The sequence below is a fragment of the Pyxicephalus adspersus genome, chromosome 5, assembly GCF_032062135.1.
Source record: "Pyxicephalus adspersus chromosome 5, UCB_Pads_2.0, whole genome shotgun sequence".
NCBI classification, from domain to species: Eukaryota; Metazoa; Chordata; class Amphibia; order Anura; family Pyxicephalidae; genus Pyxicephalus; species Pyxicephalus adspersus.
This window is the reverse complement of record NC_092862.1, coordinates 107,286,295-107,310,857: the sequence shown is the minus strand read 5'-3', so window position 1 is coordinate 107,310,857 and position 24,563 is coordinate 107,286,295. Positions and strand designations below refer to the sequence as shown.

The window sequence follows — 24,563 nt, the reverse complement described above, 5'->3', positions numbered from 1 at the left end:
CTGTCTGTATTAGTCTGTCATTTGCAATCCCTATTTAATGTACAGCGCTGCATAATATGTTGGCGCTATATAAATCCTGTTTAATAATAATAATATACTTATGTATAAAAAAAAGGTAAAAGGAAAGAGTTCTCTAGCCTTTGTAGAAAAGGATGACAATGTTGCTTTCCAAGGCAGGAGAGGATACACTTTCATCAGTGAAGCTGGGTGATCCTAAAAACCTGGAATGGCTTTTCTAAAAGTAATTTTCTATTTATAAGCAAATGTTTGAATCCTGGACTAGATCCATTCCAGGTTTGCTGGATTAGCAGGGCTTTAATAAATCAAGAAGAAGAAGAAAGTAGCCATCACATGGACTGATATGTTTAATTAATGTCTTGTGATTAAAATGAAGTATAGCGTGTGATTTAATATTGCTGAGCAACAGACAAATGCTAGATCAAACTCACTTGCAGAACTTAAAAAGAATCTTTTCGAAAACTAAGACAGGTCCCGTGCTTCCCAATATGGTGAGGGGTTGTCCAGCAAATAGAGAATAGGCAATGCCCGTTAGTGATGCTCCAAAGAGAGACTCTATTGCACTCTGTTCAGAAAAAAACAAAAGAAAAAATGATTGCATTTCTTGTTCAATAACAAAAAAAACACATTAAAAAATAGAAAAAAAAAAGAAGTAAGTACAGAGAGGAAGGAAATTATATCAAGCAACCACAATCCACATAACACACAGCTCATATATTGCAAACATAGCATTTTCCTCATTTTTGCCTACGTAGGTTACAGTATATAGCCAAATAAACAGTACAGACATTATTTCACAAAAGAATATACACCAACAATTTACATTAAAAGCAAATTTCTATTTTTTTTTAGGGTCATTTGTTTTCTGGATACCTAGATACAATTTGGCACCAACCCACTGTCTATACAACAAAAGGGAGAAATTTTTGAATGAACTTTTAGGTTTGTCTTAACTTCATATTTAATTTCCATTATAATCTAATTCAGAACAAAATGAAATTAGTTTTATTTCTGTTTTCTAATAAGTAATATTACTTTGTGGCAATCAAAACTCAGCCCATATTATTAGCTTACAAAAATAAACAAAAGTTAATAAACTATCATGGAGGTAAGGCTATTTCCATTTATATGCAACAAATTCTGGGCTGTTGGAACATTTTATGCATACATTTCTAAAATCAAGTAACAGAAAAAAAGTAATTTTTATGAATTACTACATAGCGAATATAAATGCATGCATCTAATATACACAAGATGGAGACAGCCCATTTAAACCTGAAAAATTGTGGTAATACAGCCTTTTGATTCAATAAGGTAAAGTGACATCACTAAATTATAGAAATTACTTATTAAAGGAGTAGTGTTTATGAAAAGGAGTAAAGCTGTTGCCAAAATGGCCAGATTAGGGCTGGATTTTGGGTAATCAAAGGCAAGGTTTCACAAGCACTGAACTGTTTTTCATGGTATATTAATGGTTCCTTGTGATATCAGAATACATTCCCATCTGTAGGGACAAAAATAGATGGCTGTTTTCATATTGTATACAGACTGTGCATATATATGAATGGGTGAATGCTGAAAAAAAATCCAAGTAATTTAACACAATAGTTAGAAAATAAAATAACACAGCTATAATAAAGCATTTTACCTTATTAAAGTAACAAAAGGTACCCTGAAAAGAAGAAATAAGCAAATAAAAAAAAAAACAAAAAACAAAAAAAACCACGTTGCCTGGTGTAGGACTCTGGAGATCGCTTTGGGCCCATGTCTTGTTAGACTTCCTCACGTCAAAACTGTTTTACCTCACACTTTGCATCTTCTGTTCACTTGTGCTCCCCCAAACTGTCAAGAGCTGTAAGCTGGGGAAGGTCAAATACTGTGGGGTAGACTCTTTGGATCAAGCATGAACACGTGAGACAAATGCACATGGACACCTTCCTGAGAAGGTCTAATAAAAGCCTGGGCACTACCAATCTTTCTTTTTGTACTCACTATTCTGTTTTGTGTGGCTTCTCCCAGGAGACCTCCAAAAGTGATTACAGGAGACATACAGGCACAGTATAGGAAAAGAACGGAGGCCAGGCACTGCAGGCTTAATGCATCCTTGAAGTCACTCAAGAAAAAAGGTGCTTTCCTTTTGATGTCATGCATCAAACCACCAAAAAGCCTAAATAGGTGAGATGAAACTCGTCAATCTGTACACTGCAGGAGTCTAACTACTTTCTTATTTAAAAGGAACTAACCGTCTACATTCAACGACTTCTTTGCAATCCCCTCCCTAGACCCCGAAGAACAGAAAGGGTATGATGTCCAGGGCTTATATCTTTTCATTTGCAGCCCTTGGACTTGATACTGTAATGTTTTGGCAAATATGCCAATGTCAACAGTAAAGACCAGTTATGAAAACAGCAACCAAGCTTTTTTTTTTTTTTTTTTTTTTTTTTTAATGAGTTTAATGAGGCTATCAAAAGCTAGGCTGCAATTGGCTGGCAGGAGTTACTACTGTTAGCCCTTAAAAGGGTACTGATGAGTACAATGGGGCTTCTATCTCTAGACACCATAGGTCCTGGACATTAGGCCCCTTCTGTTGACCACAAAAAAAAGCCCCTTCATTGAACAAATCTTGACGGTATCGTATCAATAAAATGGGGGGGGGGAGCTATTGAATGTACTATTCTAACTGCAAAAAGTGAAATACTGTAACAAATAAACAATATTTAGGCAATAATATACATGTGTTAAACAGTAACATTATAGAATCTTTAACAGGACAGCATAAATTACAAATAATGTTAGATGCAATGGGTAAGTATGCCCAAGGGAAACGGCCATGCTTTTCTGTTTGTTAAACCAATACGAAGAGGTTGTATAGCTTAAATATAGCATATAGAACATATAGCCCAAATTTCTTTTTTTTGGGAAGATTTTAAACCCCTGCCAGTTTGAACACTGAAACATAAAAGCTTATTGTGACAAGGCAAAGGAAAGCACTTCACAAAATTCAGAGCTTCGTTTAGGAGTTACTTCATGGCTTACTTTCCAAAATACAGTTTATCTAAACTGATGTCCTAAAAGCTAAATAAATGTAAGCCAATGGAAATATTTTTCATTGCCCACACCTACTAATCATTACTCTATCCTGTAAAGTATGGAAACAAAGATTTAAATGGCTTTCTTTGTGGGCAATAGGAAACTTTCCTCTTAGCAACTTTATTAAATTGGTCACTTTGTATTTCTTCCTTTGTCTGTATGTTTGACTTAGCCAATGATCATGTATTGTTCAGCGGTATGATCATATGCCACTTGTTTGTTAAGGATTTTTTTTTAGTATACATATCACTTTGTGACAATAAAACTCTGAAAAGCATAACAATTTCCCATTAGCAGTAGTTTGAAGATTTAGGGCTTATTCACAGATTTGCATCATGATAACCTGCATACCATACGGTGGTAGAATGGAGCATTATTCATTCCGCTGCATTATACTGCGTTGAGTTGACCTGCTAAAAATAGTGCAGCTTTGATTTTTGCTGCACTGAGCAGCCCATTCAAATTACCACAGTATGTGCAAATGCTTACAAAATGGTAATGGATTTATATTCTTGAATTTTTTATACTCTATATTTACCACTTTGCCTGTTTACTGTAGATTACATGAAAAAAAAACAAGTGCTGAAAATGAACTTAAACATAATTGTACATAATTATCAGGATTTTCACATTTTTAACCTACAGTGTTAAATTGGTATCTGAAGTTTTCTCTAAAAGGCCATATTACAATTTTATAGACTGAAATACACGGATATGAGTGTCTATGCCACACAAAAATCTACCAGGTTTCTAGAACTATTCAATTAAAATTTCAGATGTTGCAGTTTACTAAAAGATGAACAGAGCAATACACACCTTCCAGTTCTCTGGAGTTCAGGGCCAGCATGATGTTGCTCCTCCTTAAACGTCTCACCTGTTGGTGTTGAACCATTTGGGATAGTTGGGATCTTGCGCTTTTCCTGTACATGTGAGAAGGAGTTTAGCAGTCACTCAAATTAATTTTTTACCCACCACTACAACTTTTTAATCAAATCTTTTAGAGAAAATATTAGTGACCCCATCCAAAGACTTTGGCACTCTCTACCTGCCCCTAATGTCTTATGAATGGTATAGTATCTCCATGTGCCATGCTCAAGAGCTTTGTAGAATTCCCCCTCCCAGCATCATGTTACATCATGACAACAGCCTAAGTTTCCATAGGAATTCCTTCTGTGGGGCCTAGCATTAAAAGCACAATTTTCTCTTCAAACTGGTTTCCAATCCAATAAAAAGCAAGCTTGAAGGATAAAAAAGCAGCAGACAACTTTTAATATTTTAAGAAACCAAATTTTGGGTTTACAATTGTATGTGGATAGATGGGACATGTTGGCAAATGCTGCCAGGGCATATGCAAGTCATTCCATGTGTACAAACGATTGATCACCTCAGACAGAAAATCGATAAGGTCGGTTGGTTGAGAGCAAAATTTGTAGCACCACCACACTGCATCTTTTCAACTAGAAATTGCAAATCAGACCATGTGACCCAATTTACCAATATATATTTTTACTTTAATACATGCACTCCCAAATTCTCTATAGATTAACGTATATTCTATTGTGTGGACTTTACTTTGGCTTTAAAATGCACCGTTTCCTTTTTTTCTCATATGCTGATATATATACTACTGCACTTGTTTCCTTGTAACATCCTGCAATAATTAGCTGCTATGGAAAAAAATTCCAATGGGGATATATATACACAGAACGGAAAAAAATAGGCAAAACCCATTTTCAAAACAAAATGCTAACATTTTATTTTAATTTTGTATATATTTACAAGATGCAAGACTATGTTTTTATTCTATAGATATATTTAACTATGTATTTAATAAATATCAACAAATGCACAGTATAAAAATAAATATATAGAATGCATTTAATCCAAACCATTACTTTTCACCTGTATTTAGCATGTTTGGTTAGGACCATCAATGTATAATACTAACCTGAGAAGGAACACTTTTTGGTGGCTCAATGCGTATGGATGGATCCCACTCTCCAGGAGGTAGGACTGTCACTTGGTCTAAGAACTCATCTATTCCAGCTAGAAGATCATTTCGGTCCTTTGCCTTGTAGGCAACATCGTGGAATATCTAAGAAGAAAACAGCAACTAATTAAGTAATTACCAAAGCTGTAAACCATGTCAACAATGCCTTCCACATCGAAGTCAAGAAAATAGTTTATTTTCAGCCTGTCTGTTTTGTGTTCCACTTTTTTACTATCTAATTTGTTGGGTCCTCTGAGCACCCAATAACTTTCTCTAGTAAAGGCAGTCTAACTAGCCGCGGGTCCACAAGTTTTTATAGCTTGGCCACCATGTCAGGGAAACGCAACTGGTCATGCCTGTTCTTAGACTATGTACATGTCAGATGATTCTTGTTGTATAATCCCCTCAGGGCTGATATCAAAATGAGAATCTGGCATGTGTAGAGTGCTTGTGGTTTATGGATCCGTCCTGACGGATCAAGGAATGGAGAACAATTGGAATGGAAATGAAGGAGAGATAGTACAGCGGGGTGCTGCTCTGTCGTTTTCCCCATCCCTCTTCATAGAGCAGAACGGCGCTGTATGTACAGCACACGTTCATGCACCTTTCAGTCTTTTGTCATTGGAAAGGATCGTGAAAGATCCTTTCCAAGGACCATTATTAAACGTGTGTACACAGTCTTAGGGAAAACTCAAGTATATAGAACATGGTTTTCTTTGATGTGTGAGTACAGTTGAACCTTGCTTTTAGTTCAAATTAGAACAGGAATGGATTAAACCCCTTGTAAGGTTTATATTGCTGACTGTGTCCCCATTAGGAAGATTCCCCCACTCCGTTTGTCCTAAAGGCAATTGTCACCAGGACCAAGTGATGTAAAATTCAACATTTTAGAGTTGCCGCTAAACAGGAACCTCCTAGTGGAAACACCTGTTCCTGTGACACTTTCACTTTTCCTTTTCAGATTTCCTCTCTCTTCCTGTGCCAACAGGAAAGGAGGGAAACCTCCCTAACGGGACACAAACATAAAAAACTAATAATACTTTTATTATACCAATATAAACAAAAATTAATAGAAAAACCAAACAAACTATCTTAAAGATTAACTGCACAATCAAACAGACAAATATAGGTAAATGTTGGCGTATTTATGTGTCAGTAACATTGCAAGGAACAAAAAGCATATGTGTACTCCAACGTTAAACATAGTCAGCTGGAAGTAGCATTACACCATGACCTTTAGTGATATACAGAAGGAATTTACTTCCCTAATATATAGGAACAGTGAGAAAAGTCCCTAAAATATTTACTGATGTGTATCTCGCAAGGAAGCTTACTGGACAGAAAAAAAAAACAAAAAAAAACTTTTTTGTTTATTTCAGATTTTGAGTAATGCTTTTTTTTCTCTTGCTGAATAGGTCAAAAATATTTACAATGTTAAAATTTCAAACTTACCTCATCAGTCATTAGAGTAGCTATAGATCTTCCAATCTCATGATACTGAGCAGCTTTTCCAGTTGGACCCAATAATACAAACAAAAACCTAGTGGATTGAATGGAAATATTACAGTAATAATAATAATAATAAAATTAATAATAATAAAGTCATATATCTTTAAATCAAAGCAGAGCTACGCGAGTTAAATATTGTACAACATTTTTTACCTGAATAAACGGGTACTCAAAAAGGTAGATACTAGTTTTACACCCCGGCATTGTTTGGTGTTAATGAAACCGGAAAGAAGAGGGTTTTTTTGGCAAACAATGTATATAACATTTAATTAGGTGATACGTGTGAAAATCAGCTAGAGAAGCCATCACACTAAAAGTGTTATAGTATTTTACTATCCATCTAACATCGGGTGTCCTAAAGGTAACTTAATCTCAGTTCCCCATGTGTTTCGCCAATTGGCTGAGAGATGCGTAGCAATGAATGTGCCCCAGAAAGTTGCAGATGTGGACAAGTTGCTTGATAGCAGGGCAGTATCTAAACATAGCAGTACCGCTCACATGCAGACAGTGGAGCTTACTAATGTTGGGTTTCCTGTCGGATGCAAAGTGGGGCAGAGTTGAAGTGATCTGCACTGTATAGCGATTTTTGCTGAGGTAGTACAAGCCGGGCAGCAGAAACTGCTGTCAGATCCAGCGGGTAGAGGTAGTCTGCCTTGTATAGAGATTTAGTTGGAATGGTACAAACAGGGCAGCTGGAGCTGCTGGTAATTCCTGTGGGTGGAGAATGGTGAGACCAAACCGCATATCTGGTCATATGGACAAAGCACAAGATTTACAAGCTGGAACCCCCATGTGTCATTCATATTAAAACTTGTTAAAAGGTTAAGGTAATTAAAAAAAATCAAGATTAAAAAAAAAAAAAACCCTTTTTTTTTTTTTTTTTTTTTTACCTAATTAAAGCCTAATGGGCTTAACGGACTGGTCTCCTTAACACGAACTACTGCTACAACAGAAAGCTACAACAGAAAGTGTTGCCTTAACAATACAGATGGGGTACTTGCTTTTTTTTTGTGCCCGGGCAAAACTGTACTTTTAATGTAAGAATTAAAACTCTTCCTAAACTTATGATAAAATACTTTCTTCTACACTCAACCAATGTCCCTAGTGTCGTCCTGACCACTCCTGCTCACCAGGACGGGATACGTTTAGTGGTGTGAATTTCTACATGCAGTGCACATTTCAAACATTGCCAGTGATTCTAAAGCAGTGCAGTCGTGAACAAGAAATATTTTTCAGTTTTAAGATACCAGCTAATTTACTGGCAGCCCTTCTATCTTAGAAAACTGAGACAGTTAACAAGGTATATGTAGAGACCCAAGCAGCTCTTCAATTGGAAAATCTGTGAAAGGTTTTGGTATCTGTGAAAGGTTTGTGGCTAATACTTTAAGTAGATGATCTAGAACAAACTTGAAGGAGGCAAGGTCAGAATGAAGTCAACCATTTGGTATAGGTGTTTCAAAAATTACTGAAGAGACCGGATTAGAAAAACAGCCAGAGAAATGACATTTTCAAAAGGAGAGATTACTAGGGAAAAATGAAGGTTTTATTTACTATAGGTCACTATTATTTGTAAGAGGTCCCAAATATCATAGAGACATTCCAACTGGTAGTGCACATTTTGGATCCAGTCTGGATCAACCATCCATACTTCATAAGAGAGGAATTAGGTCTATTTAAGAGAAATTACTAGGCAAAGTATAACAAAAAAATAATGATTTGCAAAGGCTACAGTATAACTGCATATACCCTGCTGCTTACTGCTATCCAAACAGATATATTTTGCAAACAGAATTCTGTGCCCAATACTTAGACTTATTACCTATTCTCAGCTTAATACAGGGTGAGATTGCTTGCTTTGGGACAAAATATGCAGGCTATGTATGGAAATGTCAAAATGTATCCCCATATAACAGAGGTTGAGCTTCAATACATGCCCATCAGAATCACAGCGTTCAAGATCATACATCAAAGGGAAAGATGGCATTTCAGGCAATCAAAACAATGGTATATAATGTATGGTCAGCAAATTAAAAATTTGTAAAATGTTCTTTGACTTCAAAGACCTTTCCTTACTAAGCAAACAGTGTGGATGACAGTATTAATGTAGACTTATGCTGCACAAATCTATCATTGGGCAGAAAATGACAGAAGGGCATAGTTGTAGGTTATTTAATTAGTTCATTACTTGGAAACTTTGCATAGAGAAAAGGCTGTGGAATATTGATTTATGGATTATAGCTGCCGATAGATGTCCACTTGACTGGGAAGGCACATAATAGAAATGCAAATTGTTCAATTGATTTTTTATCGCATGGATTCCTCCTGCGCTGGAGCAAAAGGGTCTCACTCCTTTCCCACACTAAAAGCTGGGATGTGCTCTATAGGGAAAAGTAAACTGAAGCAACTTGATGGCTATTACCATCCATTAAAACGTATAAGTAATAACAACAGATTGTTGATCCAGGGTGTATCCCGTTGATTTAGAGGTTTAGGAAGGATTTTTTCCCTGTAGCAATAAATTAGACTATGAATTATAATAATTTTTAGCCTTTCTCTGGATTAACTGTGGGTTTAGGTTCCAGTATATGCAGGTTTTCTAATACTTCATTTATTTGCAGGTTGAAATTTGAAGTACTTGTTCTATTTTTACAATGAGTATGTATGCACCTATAAAAACAAGAGGTGCAACATTAGCAACTGTTCCACAATACTAAAGTGGAGCTTTTTAAAAACCGAGGAAAGGTCAGGAATTTTTCTGCTCAGTCTATAAGTGACTGGAGATTACCCTAATAGAGACAATGACGGCAATAAAATTCTGGGGGGTTTTAATCCCTTTTCACTCTGTCCAAACAAGTTTACAAGTTTTAAAAGATACCAGACTTATGTTCACCTAGTTGGAATTGGTACTTCTGTAAGTCCAGTCAGAAGGACAGCTGGACTCAGCCTCACAAAGGCAATGATGGGACGATCCAAAAAATCTACTTCTCCCACTAAAACGTTTGATGCCTCAGCTCCAGGGGGGATCTTCCTCATGAAGTTCATGTCAACCTAGGGCAAAAAACAGACATTAACTTTCCATATGTAATTTTCATAAAGAATATTAATTACCTGTGAAGGTGAACTGGATGACTCCAGCACAGCACATGAATAAAGGTGAAACATTAATTTGTGGTGAATAATTGCTTTTTACCAAGGAGAAGTCTGTCAGATGTAAAGTCTTTTTTTTTTTTTTTTTTTTTTTTTTTTTTTAATTGGATTGGTATTGTAATTGGATCAATGTTTTACAGATTAAAGCAGGTGCCTCTTCCCTTTAAAATGCTGGATTATAATTCTGGTGGCAAATTCGATAATATACCTGCCCATTCCCTTGCTGAAGGAAAGAACATCACCCACTGCACTGCCATTTTTCCCTCCACAGCATTTAAAGACAGAGGAAGATTTGCTTTAGGTAAATTATATAAATATATATATATATTTTAGAATGTAAACTAAAAAGTGATTTTTCGAGTTTTTTTTTAAATGAAATTCGCTCATTTCTTTATAAGCTGCTTAATGAAACACTAAAGACATTTAAAAATGCTTTACACTGACAGATTCTTACACATATAGAAAAATACATTAACTATACAATAACTAAATAAATGACAAGATTTGAAATTAAAAGGATAAAACACAAAATTGATATTATACACAATATGAAGGCTTATTTTAACATTTTAGCCAATGAACGTCGTGTATAAAGAACACATCCAAAATGTACAACGTTTGTTGAAGGTAATATGGATCCAATAATTAGTTTGGTCATATGTGTATAATACCAGGGGCTACAGCACAAATGAGAACTTGGTAGATGTGTAATGATTTGTACTGTAGAGAACCACTGACATGGCTTTCTGCAGGAACTTACAGCAGACCTCTTGCGTCCCATTACAAAGGTGCCACAATTACAGTGCCAGGAATCATAATCCTGCCCGTCGAGAGAAACCAGGGGGCCAAACAAAAATAATAATACACAGAGTAATTCATAATATGCAGGATTTCAAGGACACAGTCTAAACTTACCACATAAATAGACTGAAACAAGTCAAAAGAAAAAATTGATGATTTTCACTATACAGGCTATAGCCAACCATTGGTTTACTGTATTTCTGAGACACTACTGCTTCAAGAGACCAGTCACTTCAACAAAAACATTTCTATAAGATTGTACGTGCATTGAATGTATTTTGGGGCATATCATTTACCTATAAAAGCCTCCCTGTGTAGGAAGCCTTGATACTCTGGTGGCACAGTCCACCCTATTGTGATGTTAGCTGCCCCTGCCGACTAAAGCTACGTAAACACGTCAGATTATTCTCGTCCGATAATGGCCTTGGGGCTTTTATCGGAAGAGAATGTGGCATGTGCACAGCTCTCGTCATTCCTCCTGGCGGATCCACAAATGATCGTAATAAGAGGGAAGGGGAGAGAGTGCAGCTGTCGTTCAAAAAGCAAAAAAACGAACAAACTATTCATTTGACAATGCCTACATAGTTGGATAAAAGGTGAGTAGACCCAGTGTGCAGACAGCAAAGCTACATGGAGGTAATTTTGCCCATAGTGAAAAATAAATAGAAAATTTAGCACTGGATGTGCCAGTACCTAGTGATCGCAGGTTGGTCCACATGGGGGGGGGGGGGGGGCTGTTTTCTTTAGGGAGTATCTGACACATTAGGGGAGCAGATGATTTAACCTTCCAGCATAAACTCAAAAATAGAAAGATCACCAAGAGAAGGTTTAGTATTTTGTACAAATTTTCTTTACTACACTTTATAGTTTCACTGTAATGCAGTTACAAATATTTCACATGCACAAGTTGCAGGTGGAGCTGTGGAATCCATCACATGAATGCATCACATAATTTTAATCAGAGACATCATCATCAGTGGAGAATCTATTACCACTCCAATTACAAATTTCACAATGCTCTGCAAAATTATTGTAACCGAAGTAACCTAAAACAAATATTTTTAGCCATATAAATAAAAATAGATAAAACATTAATTTTGTTTAAACCTCAATCACTTATACTTTTCATTATACAGTGAAACCTAGCTAGACAACCAAAAAATATTTTTGCCATTTACAGGTCTGGGGCCTACATTTTAAAAAACTGTTGATTGTAGAGCAGTACATTTATTACACAAATTATTTAGGTGCATACATATCTTGTAACAAATTTTTAAAGGACAATAAATTGGCAAGGTTGGTAGAAAAACAAAAAAAAAGGGGATGGTCTACCCACAGCATAAACATACAAAAAGAAAAACCCACAACAACATGGGACTTACAGTCATCCAACACGTTCATGCAACAAGACTATTCAAACAAATGAAGGTTGATTTCTTCATGCCCTACAAGATACTACAGGCGCTGAAGAGAGTGTTACATTCCCTACAGACAATATATTTTTATCATTCCTTAAAAATCCCATTTTGTTTAGTGATCCACTATGACAGATCACAAAATGGCTCATCATCAGCAACACTAATGGACTCTCATCTGGGTGCCTCCCACCTGTCTTCTCCCCTTTTTAGAACAGGCTGTAAGGAACTGTATGTACAAAAATTGTCTTGTCTTGTCTAAAATGATTATTAACAATTACTGACTGTCTATACAACTGGAACCCATTACATTAGGTTAAGAATTCATCAGAATCTATTTTCTGCAAAATGTTCCATACCTTACTAAAGTCAACCGTACTATTCTCCTGGCTGCCTCCTCCAGTTCCATTCCGCTTGAGGTCAGATAATCTACTAGAGTCCAGGTTTGCTGGTGTTGACTGTGGAGAAGATAGTAGGCCTACAAACAAGCACATATAGTCAGAAATATGTTCTGTCTGGGACTTCACATAGATCCAAAATCATAGATGTGTAAGATCAATACATTTACAGTCTTTAGTGGTAGGTGCATATAATTATTATAAGACATTCAAGTGAACATTGCGATGTTGTTGTGAGAAGTTAGTTTAAAAGCTCCACAAATTAAAATGGCAGATCAAGCAAATATACCAGTCAAAAAACAACACAATAAATTATATTTTCAATACCCAACACAAAGCAAAAAATGTTATTTCAATTTTCTGAATAATTTTTCCTATTTTTTCCTTTCTTCTAAGAAATATATTTACATCCAGCAAAACCATTCTGTTCACTTAAAACAAACAGAGCAACCACAATGCCTAAAACAGTTTGACATAAACCATACCAGTCCATTTCTGTTCACATAGAATGGTGTAAGCTTACTTTTTATATACAAATTCCTTTCAGCTTCCTGTTTATTATCCTCAGTTTATATGTACATTGACATTGTTCTCAGAAAGCAAGTGAAACTGAATTCTGCTTACTTTACTACTCATTTCTGATAAGTAAACATCTGATTTAGGTGATAGGCAAAAAACTAACAAGGAAGTATAAAATGTACTTTAGAGTTATATGACTTGGCCCAGAGTTGATGCTGCAAAGTTACAGAATCTGTACCCCCCTAAACGTTAAGAATATTTAGAAAGCTTGTCATCATTTACTGCAAGTAGGTCCACAACAGCATTGTGTGCTGTTTATTCATAATAAATAGGCCAGTGGGATAAGTGGTGGACATTTCCAGAGAAAATGACTTCTTATGATTATTCATTGACTTCCCTACTTATGCCTTACATTAAAAAAACTAAGGATATATTTTAGATCTCCAGATTTTGTAAATGAACACAACAAAATCTACAGAGACTATAAAAGTAACCTGGAACAAATATCAAATTAGTTATTGGCAAGAAATTCTACAACTATTCTATTGCAAATGTTCCCCAGCTTTTTTCCCTCACAGTTCCTAACTCGACAGGCAACAATATAGAATATATAAGATGATATTAAAGAATACTTGATAACCATCAAGGATCAGTGTGAGAATAAAAGATAATGGCTAGTAAAGTGAAACACGTTGACTTTTTTTTTTTTTTAACTACTCTTGTGGGGAGTTCCATTTTCTGGAACAACAAGCGTTATTCTGTCAGTGTTATTACAAAGCCAAACAATGGGACCATGCCCTCCACTCACCATTGACCAGTGCATCATGCCCCCACATACCATTGACTAAAAAGGCTGAACAACATTGCTGTATACAGTTAGAGCAACATATTTATAGGAAAAAAACCTTTAAAAAAAAACATGCATTTCACTACAGACACTTTAAACCAAAAGCAGAATTTGCAATAATATCCAGTGGTCCTTCCAGGTAAGTGCACTATTTGCATGCTTAAACATTATGTAGCTGATTTAATAAGGTCATTTAGACTGTTAACTTATCACTTTGGACATGTGAACAGCCTATAATACTTTAGTAAATCAATTTCTAAGTGTTTGTCATTATAATGACCAGAAATATATATGTATGTAATGTAGTATTGGCTTCTGATCCACACAAGTCTGGATATAATACGGATATAAAACGATCAGACACACCGGGTACATGGATGGCATACCGTACCTTAGCTACATTAGAAAGTAATTTAGTATTCAAAGAATGTGTGTATGTATGTGTTGCAAAGTCTTCAGCATTACTTGGGAGGACAACATCATGAACACTAACATGAATGCAAATTACTTGTGATGACAGCCCAGTGATATCACACAAACGCAATGTGGTTAGTATTGTAAACAAAGCTCTACATGCAATCCAATTCGAAGACACACTGCGATCTGAGAAAGGGCAGCAATAAAATATAATGGTACCAATAATATACCTCTATACTAGCACTACACACACACTACCATACAGGACATTGAATAGCAGTAAAATAGCATTTGTCACCAGGTAAAAATGTCTGCTTTGCTTCACAACTATTGCAAAAAATAAAGGAAACTACATGAGCTAGCAATACACTATACTATACTACATACTGAGCATAAATAGATTGTAGACACTATGCTATAATTAAATGAAAACTGCAGAAATGAAATACTATACTGTTCCTCAACACAAACTCTAATCCTAAATTGCTAGGCCAATGACCAAAAAAACAAGGAAATGCTTATCTCAGACTAAGCCATCTGGCTGCTTCAGCCAGGCGAGAAGGAAGCCATTGGGTATACCCACACCCAAATCTTTTAGGAATTTACTTTCGCGCAATGCAGAAACAAATTCTAATGATTTCGTACGTAATTTGGAAATTTACAGTTTTCTAGTGAGACCGTTCAGTTATTTAACCTTCACCTAGGGTAAGGGAGAGCTAAAGTATCTTTTTGGTCTTTTTTACTTTTGCTTTTTAGTTAGTATACTATTGGGAAAAAAAGAGCTAAAATATACAAATAAATTCTTGCAAACTGCAAGGTTTACTTTCATCATCAGACAGATTACTAAATAATTAATGACTGACTGAGCATCAACTAAATCATACATAAGAAATAGAGTTAGGAGTAAAAGTTCTTTTACTATTGTGCAAATAATTTAGATAACAGTTATGAATGTACATCAACAATCCACATTTAAAACTACCTAAAGGTAGCCTCAGGCTTCAGTAAGTTCATATCCAATATCAAGAGACAATCTAAACACTGACTGAGCTTCTAAAGAAGCAGATTGCTTCAATAGCAGTAATATTCCCTTTAAACATGAAGCAGTGGGTTTTGTGCAACAAAATGCTCCAGGAGAAAACTGCACTTCAAATGGTGAAAAGCATGCATATTGAAGCAACCTTGTAAGTTGTAATCAATAAATGATGCTGGTTATTTATGCTCAAGCAATCAATGTGCTCAGAAGCATTCCACTGTGAGTGTTTCAGCAGCAAGGTGCACCACACAGATAGAGGAACAATAGTTGCCTGGATCAAAGTCATGAAATTCTTCTTTCTTTGTGTCCAAGGCTTCCGGATTTTCATCTTCCTCATCAGGTGGGTGAATTACTACAGTTGGGATATCATCGCCAGTACATTGCTGTGTCAATGGGACCCACTCACTCTGATGAGAGCTCGTAGATGGCAGTCGATCAAATTTAGGGCTGCCAGGTGGTGTGTTTTGGGGGGTTGGTACAGGGGTTGTACGCCTGGAGCCAGTTGGGGTTCCAACTCTCGAGGGAGGCAGAAGATAATTCAGAAGAAGGGATAAGCGAGATTCAGCTCGCAATGAATTACGGGAGGCTGAAAGGCCTTCCCCTGAGGTAAGACAAGAGAAGAAAATAAAATAAAAAACAAAGCGTTTTTGTTCTTTCAGGAAAAAAGCCCTTTCACATTTAGGACAATTTTAACATGAATTCCAAAAACATGCTTAGTACAGGGAAAACAGAAAAAAACATGCAAAATGAATGAACATAAGACACAAAAGCTGTGGGTTTACACACTAATACAAAGGAATATACATGTAAAAGATGTAAGCAGTAAGACGTCCATAAACAATTTCCGACAACTTAGGTGTAAAGAAAAAAAAAAAAAAAAAAGACAACTTTTAATGGCTGTTTTGTAGATTCCAGAAAAACAAAGCAAAGGCAACAACTTATTATGTAAGCAATGAATTATATTGGTTTTATCAACCAGCCCCTTATATTGAGCGTACAATACATCCCAATAATCATTATGGTAATAATTGAAGCTGCTTATGAAACATGTGCTAAACGTCAAACATGGCAGTGGAAAAATAATTCATTGTTTCTCATTACACTTAGTATCAGAGTTCAGAGTGGACTTCACAACGGATCTGATGGAATGTTGTATGAGAGAAATTAAAAGCAAGTGAATGTGCAAAGCTCATTAATTCTTGAGGCCAATAGTCCATTATCCCAAATCCATCTCTGCTCAGTCACTGAAGTGACATTGCATCCTAGGTTAGGACATTACTGGCAGCTCATCAGAGAAATCCAATATAGGGTCAGCGTACCAAAAACAGATATTTCACTTTTTTCCTAAAACTGTATAGTTAAGATATGTGGGATAACTTGTGCTTCGCCCATACTGAACAAAGCAATAGATTCCAGTTTAATGCTTTTGTTTTCTTCCAGAAGCATTGAAAATCCCTGGTACTTCAGGTTATGGCGAAACATGTGACTCACTCCACTTAACCAAACATCAGCACCTTCACATGGGCTAGGCACATGAGACAGAGCTTTTACATGGTAACACATGAGCAACGGCTGAACGTGGTGGCAAGAAACACTGAGTGTATACTGCTGTGAACAGAGGCATTGAACAAAACCAGTTCTTTGCCCGTACGGGCAAAGCATAGGTTTGCATTAAAGTGAAAAAGTCTGTAGAGGAACCAACCCCCCTTATTCACATCTGCATCAATCTCTTGACACTGCTTTCCCCCCATCATGGCCACCAATTATATACCTGGTGTGCAAATCAAGAAGGAGCCATGATGTCAACCCCCCTTATAGTGTGACAGTGCCCTGCATATTAGGAGGAGGTCACATGCTCCCACATACCCGAAGTGCAGAGTATTTTAGTCTTTACATAGACACTGCCACTGCTCTGTGAATTTCAGCCAGAGTCAAGGAGCAATTTAATATTCTGGAATAATCAAGATGAATCAAGCACAACAAAATATCTTAGGCTTTTACAAAAAGGTCTGAAATTATTAATAAATTGTCATGACTGTTTACGCTTAAGGCCCAAAAGAATTATTTTGTTTAAATTGGTACATTAATCAATACACTGCAGGTCTATCAAACAAAAGGTGTTCACTGTCTTAGTTTGTCGTCTTCTTTGTGGCAAAACCTTGCTCTTTGCAGAGAATCAGTGATCTTTCTGCAGAAATCTGATGTCAGAGCCGAGTTGGCTTTGCCAATTACAGAGCTATAGGTCATAATGAATAGGAAACATATTAGACCTCTCTGGAGAGGTCATTGTTTCCACACAGAAAGCAAAGGGCAAACTCTGTAGATGCTTTACCAAAAAAAAAAAAATAACTAAAGTTTTATTAAGACTGGTGGTAATTTCAAGTGGTATTGAACCTCCTAAAGCTCTGAATGTCACTGAAATAAATTAAAGAAGCTCAAAACCCCTTTGTCCACCACACAAAAGGGTGGAGTTTTGTTTTTTGTTTTTTTAAGCATCTCAGGTGAGTCTATACTGAATCACTTCAGTTGAAAGGCTTTCCAACCAGCAATCATTTGCAAGCAGTGGTAAACTAGTTGAAAATGTTCCGAATAGCAGATGAGCCATAATCCTCTGTGGCATGTGGCCAGAGAACCACAACTCCTCACTAGAGTATTTCAGAAAACACAAGACATTGAACATCTTTTGTTTTAATACAAAAGCAATGCTTAACTGATGAAAGTGTATCCTCTCCAGCCTTGGAGAGCTTTAATAAATCAGGCCCAATGTGTCAATATATTGGTGGTATCAGTATATAACTTTAAGTTGTGTTTAGTCAATCACAGCTATGAAACTCATACTTCTGCTCTACAGCACTCAACACATGATATTTGACTGACAGCTCACTAATTAAATGCAAGTTATTATAGCATCAATTGAAAACAATAGAAAAATTCACAACAGGTTAAATGCGAATCAAAAGCTAAGATAAAGCAGCAGCCAATCAAGGCAGATAAATAAAAATGTATGTAGCCCCCATGATTGTGTGGCAGTTACAGAAAACAATGAATTAAATTTCACGCACAACAATCCCAATGAAATGATTTGGGCAGAAAGTAAATTAAATTGATGATTACTTTGCAAATGAAAGGAATATAGCAGATGTAGATGCACTATTTATGCCAGCAGTAGCGTAAGCATGATTTATAGCCAAAATGTAGAAATCATAAGGAAGCGGGCTGCTGCTTTAAAAACAAAAAGATTTCAGCGAAATAGGTTAGATGAAGCTGCTTGTGACAACTTATCTCACCGTTTCGTTCAAGCAAGTGAGGATCAGAATGTTTCTTGCCTATGTCAGCGAAGGACCGCACCAGTGGGATACGGTTACTCAGCTTCTTCTCGTTCTGATGGTGATGTCTTTTTAGGAGAGCTTCTCTGACATGCTCCCTCATGGAATCATCCAGCTGTCCTGAGGCCGTCATGTTGTCCATAACCATGTCTGTGAAAACGGAACAAAGCATAATTTTTACTTAGGAACTTAATAAAACCTGCCGAACAAACACACTAATGTAGAGAACCTAGTATTTTGTTTTTCCAAGATTACTTCCCTTGTATAATCATAAAATTAAGTAACCATTAAAGTGCAAGTAAAGACATAAAGGACCCGATTTATTAAAGCTCTCCAAGACTGGAGAGAATTCACTTTCATCAGTAAAGCTGGGTTATCCAGCAAACCTGGAATGGATTTCTTCCAAGTTATTTGCTAGCAAATATTTTGAATTCTCGACCAGATCCATTCTAGGTTTGCTGGAACACCCAGCTTCACTGATGAAAATGTGTCCTTCTCCAGTCTTGGAAAGCTTTAATAAATCAGGCACAACGTCTGCATTCACTGATCCAGAGCAATTTCAGGCAAAAACATCTGTTTTTTTTTTCAGGCATTTGCAAAGATACCCTAGATATAATAATGACACCACACTGACTATAAATAAATATAAAATCTCTTTTTATTTATTTGACTAATACTTTGCAATGTGTATACAAGCCCACAACGATCTATCAACGAGTCTCCTCTAGCAATACTGCAGTCTCCAGCGTGATAGGAGCGGTGTTAAACTTGTCTGAGAAGAAAGAACCTAAGTTTTTTCAGGCAGACCCTAGGTCAATGGAGGCAAACCTCCCCTAGACGCTGAAACGAGCACTTAAACTTTGTGGCAAAACTGCTCCCCTATCACTGCTCGATTAAATGTTAACAATTTTTTTTTTTTGCAATCGATTTGGGGTGCTGAAAATGCTTACAAAAAATACTTAAGTCTGAACCTTCTGAGCAAAAATGGAAAATCAGGAAAAAATTCATAGTGTGGAGTATTAAGTTTATCATGCGTCTTTAATAAAATATAATTAACATTGCACTCTCTCCGTACTTGTGTGGGTTTCCTCCTGGTATTCCCGTTTCCTCCGACATTCCAAAAGCATGCAGTTAGGTTAATTGGCATCCCCGCAACGGACTTTAGACTATGGTAATGACAAATAACTATGGAATGAACATTACATTGTAAGCCCCTTTGAGGGAAAGCTAGTGACATCACTATGGACTATAGCGCTGTGTAATATGTCAGCGCTATATAAATACTGTGTAATATTATTAATAATAATAATAATAATAATAATAATATAGATGAGAAAATCACTAGGCAGGGAAAACCAATGCATTACTCAGTATTACATCAGTATTCTAGCTAAATCCTCCTAATGTAGGCTAAAGGTTAAAACACTAAATCTGTGAGGGGCCGATATGTCAAACTACAAGTTCAAAAGACACAACTGTTTCACAAATAGTCCATTTAAACCAAAAAAAATAGTTCTCTTTCCAGGACAGGTAACAGATGCTAAGGTAGTAACATCTGATTTGGCTCATCATGTCACTAGTTGATGTTCAATCCAACAAAAATAATCCGATATAAATGTCAACGGTCAAATACAAATCACTCAATCGCCCTACAACATTATTAGTTAAGATAGGGGGACGTTCAATATTTAATTACATATAAATTAAATGATGGGTCTCAGAAACTTGTGATATACTTGCACAATATACAGATATTTTCCATCATGATTAATCAAGTTTCTTGCCATTCTACACCCTACACAAATCACTTTTGTTTGATTGAATTCAGAATCTATTTATAGTCTAAAAAAGAATGCGAAAATTGATAAATGGCCAACGTCATTGACAACATAATAATAAGGAACAACTATGGTATTAGAACATTTTCTTTCTTTATGGTACTTTAGAAAGAAAAAAAAAAAAAACAGGTTTTAGCTATAAAAGGGCTTTTAAGGGAAATAATCATATTAGACATACCAATTGTCAACCAATACCTGAACCTGAAATAGAAGTCACAATATGACAAAGACGAATGAAATACAGGACTTCTGTATAGCAACAAACAGATATTCGGGGTCTATACAGTCCTATCCATTCACAGCCAACTAAAGTCTTGTACATGTAAAACAAAGCCCAGAGAATGTACTACATGTAGGGAACAATTCTATCCTATGAGATCAAATTTAATTTTAGTTGCTCGAGGCATTGGAAAGCAGCCGTCTAAAGTGATGACATGGCATTACAACCAGACATACCAGTTACCCTTGTTACCTTTGAAACTAATAAATGTTACTGCTAAAAGCATAACTAAAACTAAAAGGGTTTCTAAAGCCTTAGCATTTTTTTTTCTTGTTTTACATTGAAAAGGTGTGTGAGTGTAAAGATGCCTGGAATATTCTCAACAAATATATAGAATTGCACTTGCTTGCAAAAGGAGGGAGGGGGGGGGATGATGACCACTATTGGGACAATTTTAATTAGCCTGAAAAATAATTCAATTAATGATTGATGAAAAAGATGTAGAACTTAACTAAAAGGCTATTTTTTCCTACATATTTTAGCAAATCTTTGTTTGAGATACTGTAAAGTGGAAAACCATGGTAGCAAAGTTCTACAGACCGATTAGCCTGTCACTGGCTATACAAACTTATTCAACTTGGTTGAACTGGCGATCATGTATTCAACAGATCAGTGCAAGCATATGGAAGGTCAGAGCACCCAAGCATGTCATTTCATTCAGTCATGAGTTTTGTAGAGATGCTCAGTGCCTAACATGTATTAGGAAAGCAATACCAAATAGCTGAAATACCCAAACCCACTCAAATAACTATTTAATCAACAACATTCAGATTGGGGCATCTTTTGGTGCCAACCTCAGCCGGATTTGGAGTAATAATCACACTAAATCTATATCTTAATGAGCCCCTGCTTTACAAGATATTTTGTACATTAATGTGCAATTAATCAGAACTCGTTTATTACCTGCAATTTCTTCTATGGTGCTGGCTCTCATGTCCAACATCACAGTTCCATTAAGTATGCAGCTTCTCAGTTCAAACAGGCTGTGTAGTGAAAGAGTGGCCACATAAGGCTTACTCCATCTGTCTCCACCATCTTCAACATCTTCCTCAAATTTCAGCCATCTATAACAAAATCACATGCAAATCAGGAAAAGGAAAGCATTTTCTATACCTACATTAACTGGGAGAAAATGTAAAATGAACATGAATTGCCTTAATAAATTACTGCTACCAACTTCACAAGATCATATTCCTCACAAACACATACAGTGTAAATCATACAACTGCTACACTTAGGCTTCAATTCTTAAAGACTAAATACCAGCTTTGGAAGATCTTTTACCAGCAATTTATTCATCCATTACGTCTAGCATTTCACGTGTTCATGAGGTTTATGATTACATTTTAATTTTGAGGTGGGGAGGCTGCCCTCCATTTTGTAAGTAAACACTTTGGTCTGTGAAAGGTCTCGCTGACGCCCGTTTGCTTTAATCACATTGACCGGATAAACAGTTCAGTGTTCACTGCTAACTCCGAGTTCTAGTGCAAGCTGACGTCAGAGCAAAGTACGAAATTCAGGGATCACACAAATCCTGGGGGAATGTTGTGATTGGGCTTATAATGATAAGACAACTTTACAGAATTAAAAACACAAAGTGGTGTTACTTAAATACTCTTTTACTCAACTATTAATGCCAAATATTCCAGTCTTTTTTAAATGTCACTTAGGGGGGCTCACAATATAATTTTCCTACCACACTCATATAGAATTAGCAATAAGGCTAATTTTTTGGTGGAAGCCAATTAACCTACTAGAATGCTTTTGGGTATCAGAGGAAGCACAGTGCTCGGAGGAATCCGATGCAATCATGGAGAATACATACAAACTCTATGCAGATAGTGTCATGGCCATGATTTAAACATGGTACCATAGTTTTGCAAAATCAAACATTAGAAGTACTTGCCTTCAACAAAGCCTGTTTGCCAAAAAAAACAAAAACACTTGCTCATGACATATACAAAGATATCTATGTCTGTCTATTTGTCTATGTCTATCTATACCTTGTAGGTAAAAAAAATAAAATTCACTCAATGAACTAGGTTGCATAATACTGTACACACATCGGTTCTACATGCTTTACAGTGCCAACTGGTGGCAGTAAGCATCAGCATCATGTGTGTTAGCTCAACAGGCCAAAGCTGATGTCATAGAGATTTGATTCAGTCCCTACAGCAGCATGGTAAACTGGCTTTACACTTTAGTTCACAGTATTTTGCGTGGCTTTCAGGACCTCCTCACTTAAACCTGTCATGTCCCACCAACAAAGCAAACCACACAGAAAGTTAATCCATGCTGCCGAGACACTAAATACCCCCCTGTTTATAAGTGAGGTTACCTGCAAAACACACTGTTGGTAAAACTTGAGAACAGGTTTCGGAAACATGGTTAGAAAAAAACATTAAACTTTGACACAAAATATATGCACAATAGTAATAAACTGAGAAGCAGAGAGCATATTGCATACAGACATCAAAACCCCACCTTAACACCTTCCACACATTAGATGTTTACCCCTAAGTACCAACTATAAACACATAGGACACACGTCAATATGTTTTTGATGCTCTTAATATGCTCTTTATCCAATTCCATAGCACTATTGACAGCTGAACTTGGTCTACAATAAATATATTAATAGTTTAGCCTACTCCAACGTATATCGATTTCTGTCAGCTGGCATATGTTTTGTAGTTACCCTATGTTGGGGTAGAGTAGGGGTCCAATCTCACAGTTCATATTGCTAGTGCATGGCATATTAGCCAACATTAGCTGCTTTCTAGAACTTAAACTATTTCAAGAACTATTAAAATAACTGAGCTTCCCTGGAAATATGCATTCTTGTTTATTACCTGAATATGATGCTGGTTTTACTGTGATCCTGCTTACTTCCCTTTTAAGCCTCGTCACTTCTAGCACTAATCCCAGTCATTACACATTGTTAAGCAGAATGCGAAATGAAGGATTGCGGTCATACAAGGGAACCTAGGGTCAAGGTGAAATCAATTCTTTCTTGTTTTTTTTTTTTTTGGTAATAAGGTAGTGTACAAGTACAGTATGTATATATTTTAAGCCAAATATTTAGTGAGAATTTACCTAGAATCATTTAATGCAGCTACACAGAGTGTTCTGAAGTTAGGGGCTATAGTCCATGTACAGCGGTAAGAAACTTTAAATAGAAACAGAGACAACATTCTGCCTAATCTATAGAGCAGATGGAGTTCATGGACAGACTTCATGAACTCACCTTGCAGTCTCCTTCCATTCACATTCCTCTCCATCTCGAAAGCAAAGCTCATCCATCTCTGTAAAGAGGTCATGTGGTATGTGCTCTTCGTCATCATCCTCCGTACCCAGAATAAACTGCACACGCTGTGATGGGGTATCTGTAGAAGTAGTAAAGCAATGCTTTAAATAGTTTTATTTGTTTATACATTCAGAGACAGCATCCATTACAGAAAAAGGTCACCATGCATACTGATGTATAGGCTTCCATACCAGTAAAGAAGAAGTGTTACATATCTGCATTTCTAACTATGCACATACATGGTTTTTCAAATGACAAGTGTCACAGGTTTTGTTGCATTCTAAAACTTCATCATTATTTGTCAATCCAGCAATTAAACCATCTCTTCACTCACCTATAGAAAGAATGCACATTTTTTACTTTTCTTTACTATAACTTTTATTTTAGGGTTAGTAAAGATCATCATCAGAAGGATAGATTCCTTGTTGTTATTAATATTATTATTATTATTATTATTAATAATAAAAATAATAATAATAGAAATAATAATATTAACCACCTGGGCGTTACACTGATGTCTAGATTTCTGTACCAAAAACGGTACACTGTTTTTCATGAATTTTTTTTTTTTTTAAATTGTAGACCTGTAACTTACAGAAATATGTCTGAACAGGGGTCTAGTAGA

The 24,563-nt window shown here is 36.2% G+C and overlaps 1 protein-coding gene across 1 annotated transcript in view; it reads right to left on the bottom strand.

Annotated features, from left to right (window-relative positions):
* The window catches only part of SLC4A7 (solute carrier family 4 member 7), a 90,322-nt gene that overhangs the window by 21,625 nt on the left and 44,134 nt on the right, over positions 1-24,563 (bottom strand). The window contains 13 exon segments of the mRNA XM_072413379.1: positions 430-447; positions 449-583; positions 2,011-2,185; positions 3,925-4,028; positions 5,057-5,203; positions 6,551-6,638; positions 9,498-9,655; positions 10,515-10,574; positions 12,330-12,448; positions 15,459-15,788; positions 18,475-18,663; positions 21,535-21,695; positions 23,879-24,017. Coding sequence (XP_072269480.1) covers positions 430-447; positions 449-583; positions 2,011-2,185; positions 3,925-4,028; positions 5,057-5,203; positions 6,551-6,638; positions 9,498-9,655; positions 10,515-10,574; positions 12,330-12,448; positions 15,459-15,788; positions 18,475-18,663; positions 21,535-21,695; positions 23,879-24,017 — 1,823 coding nt within the window.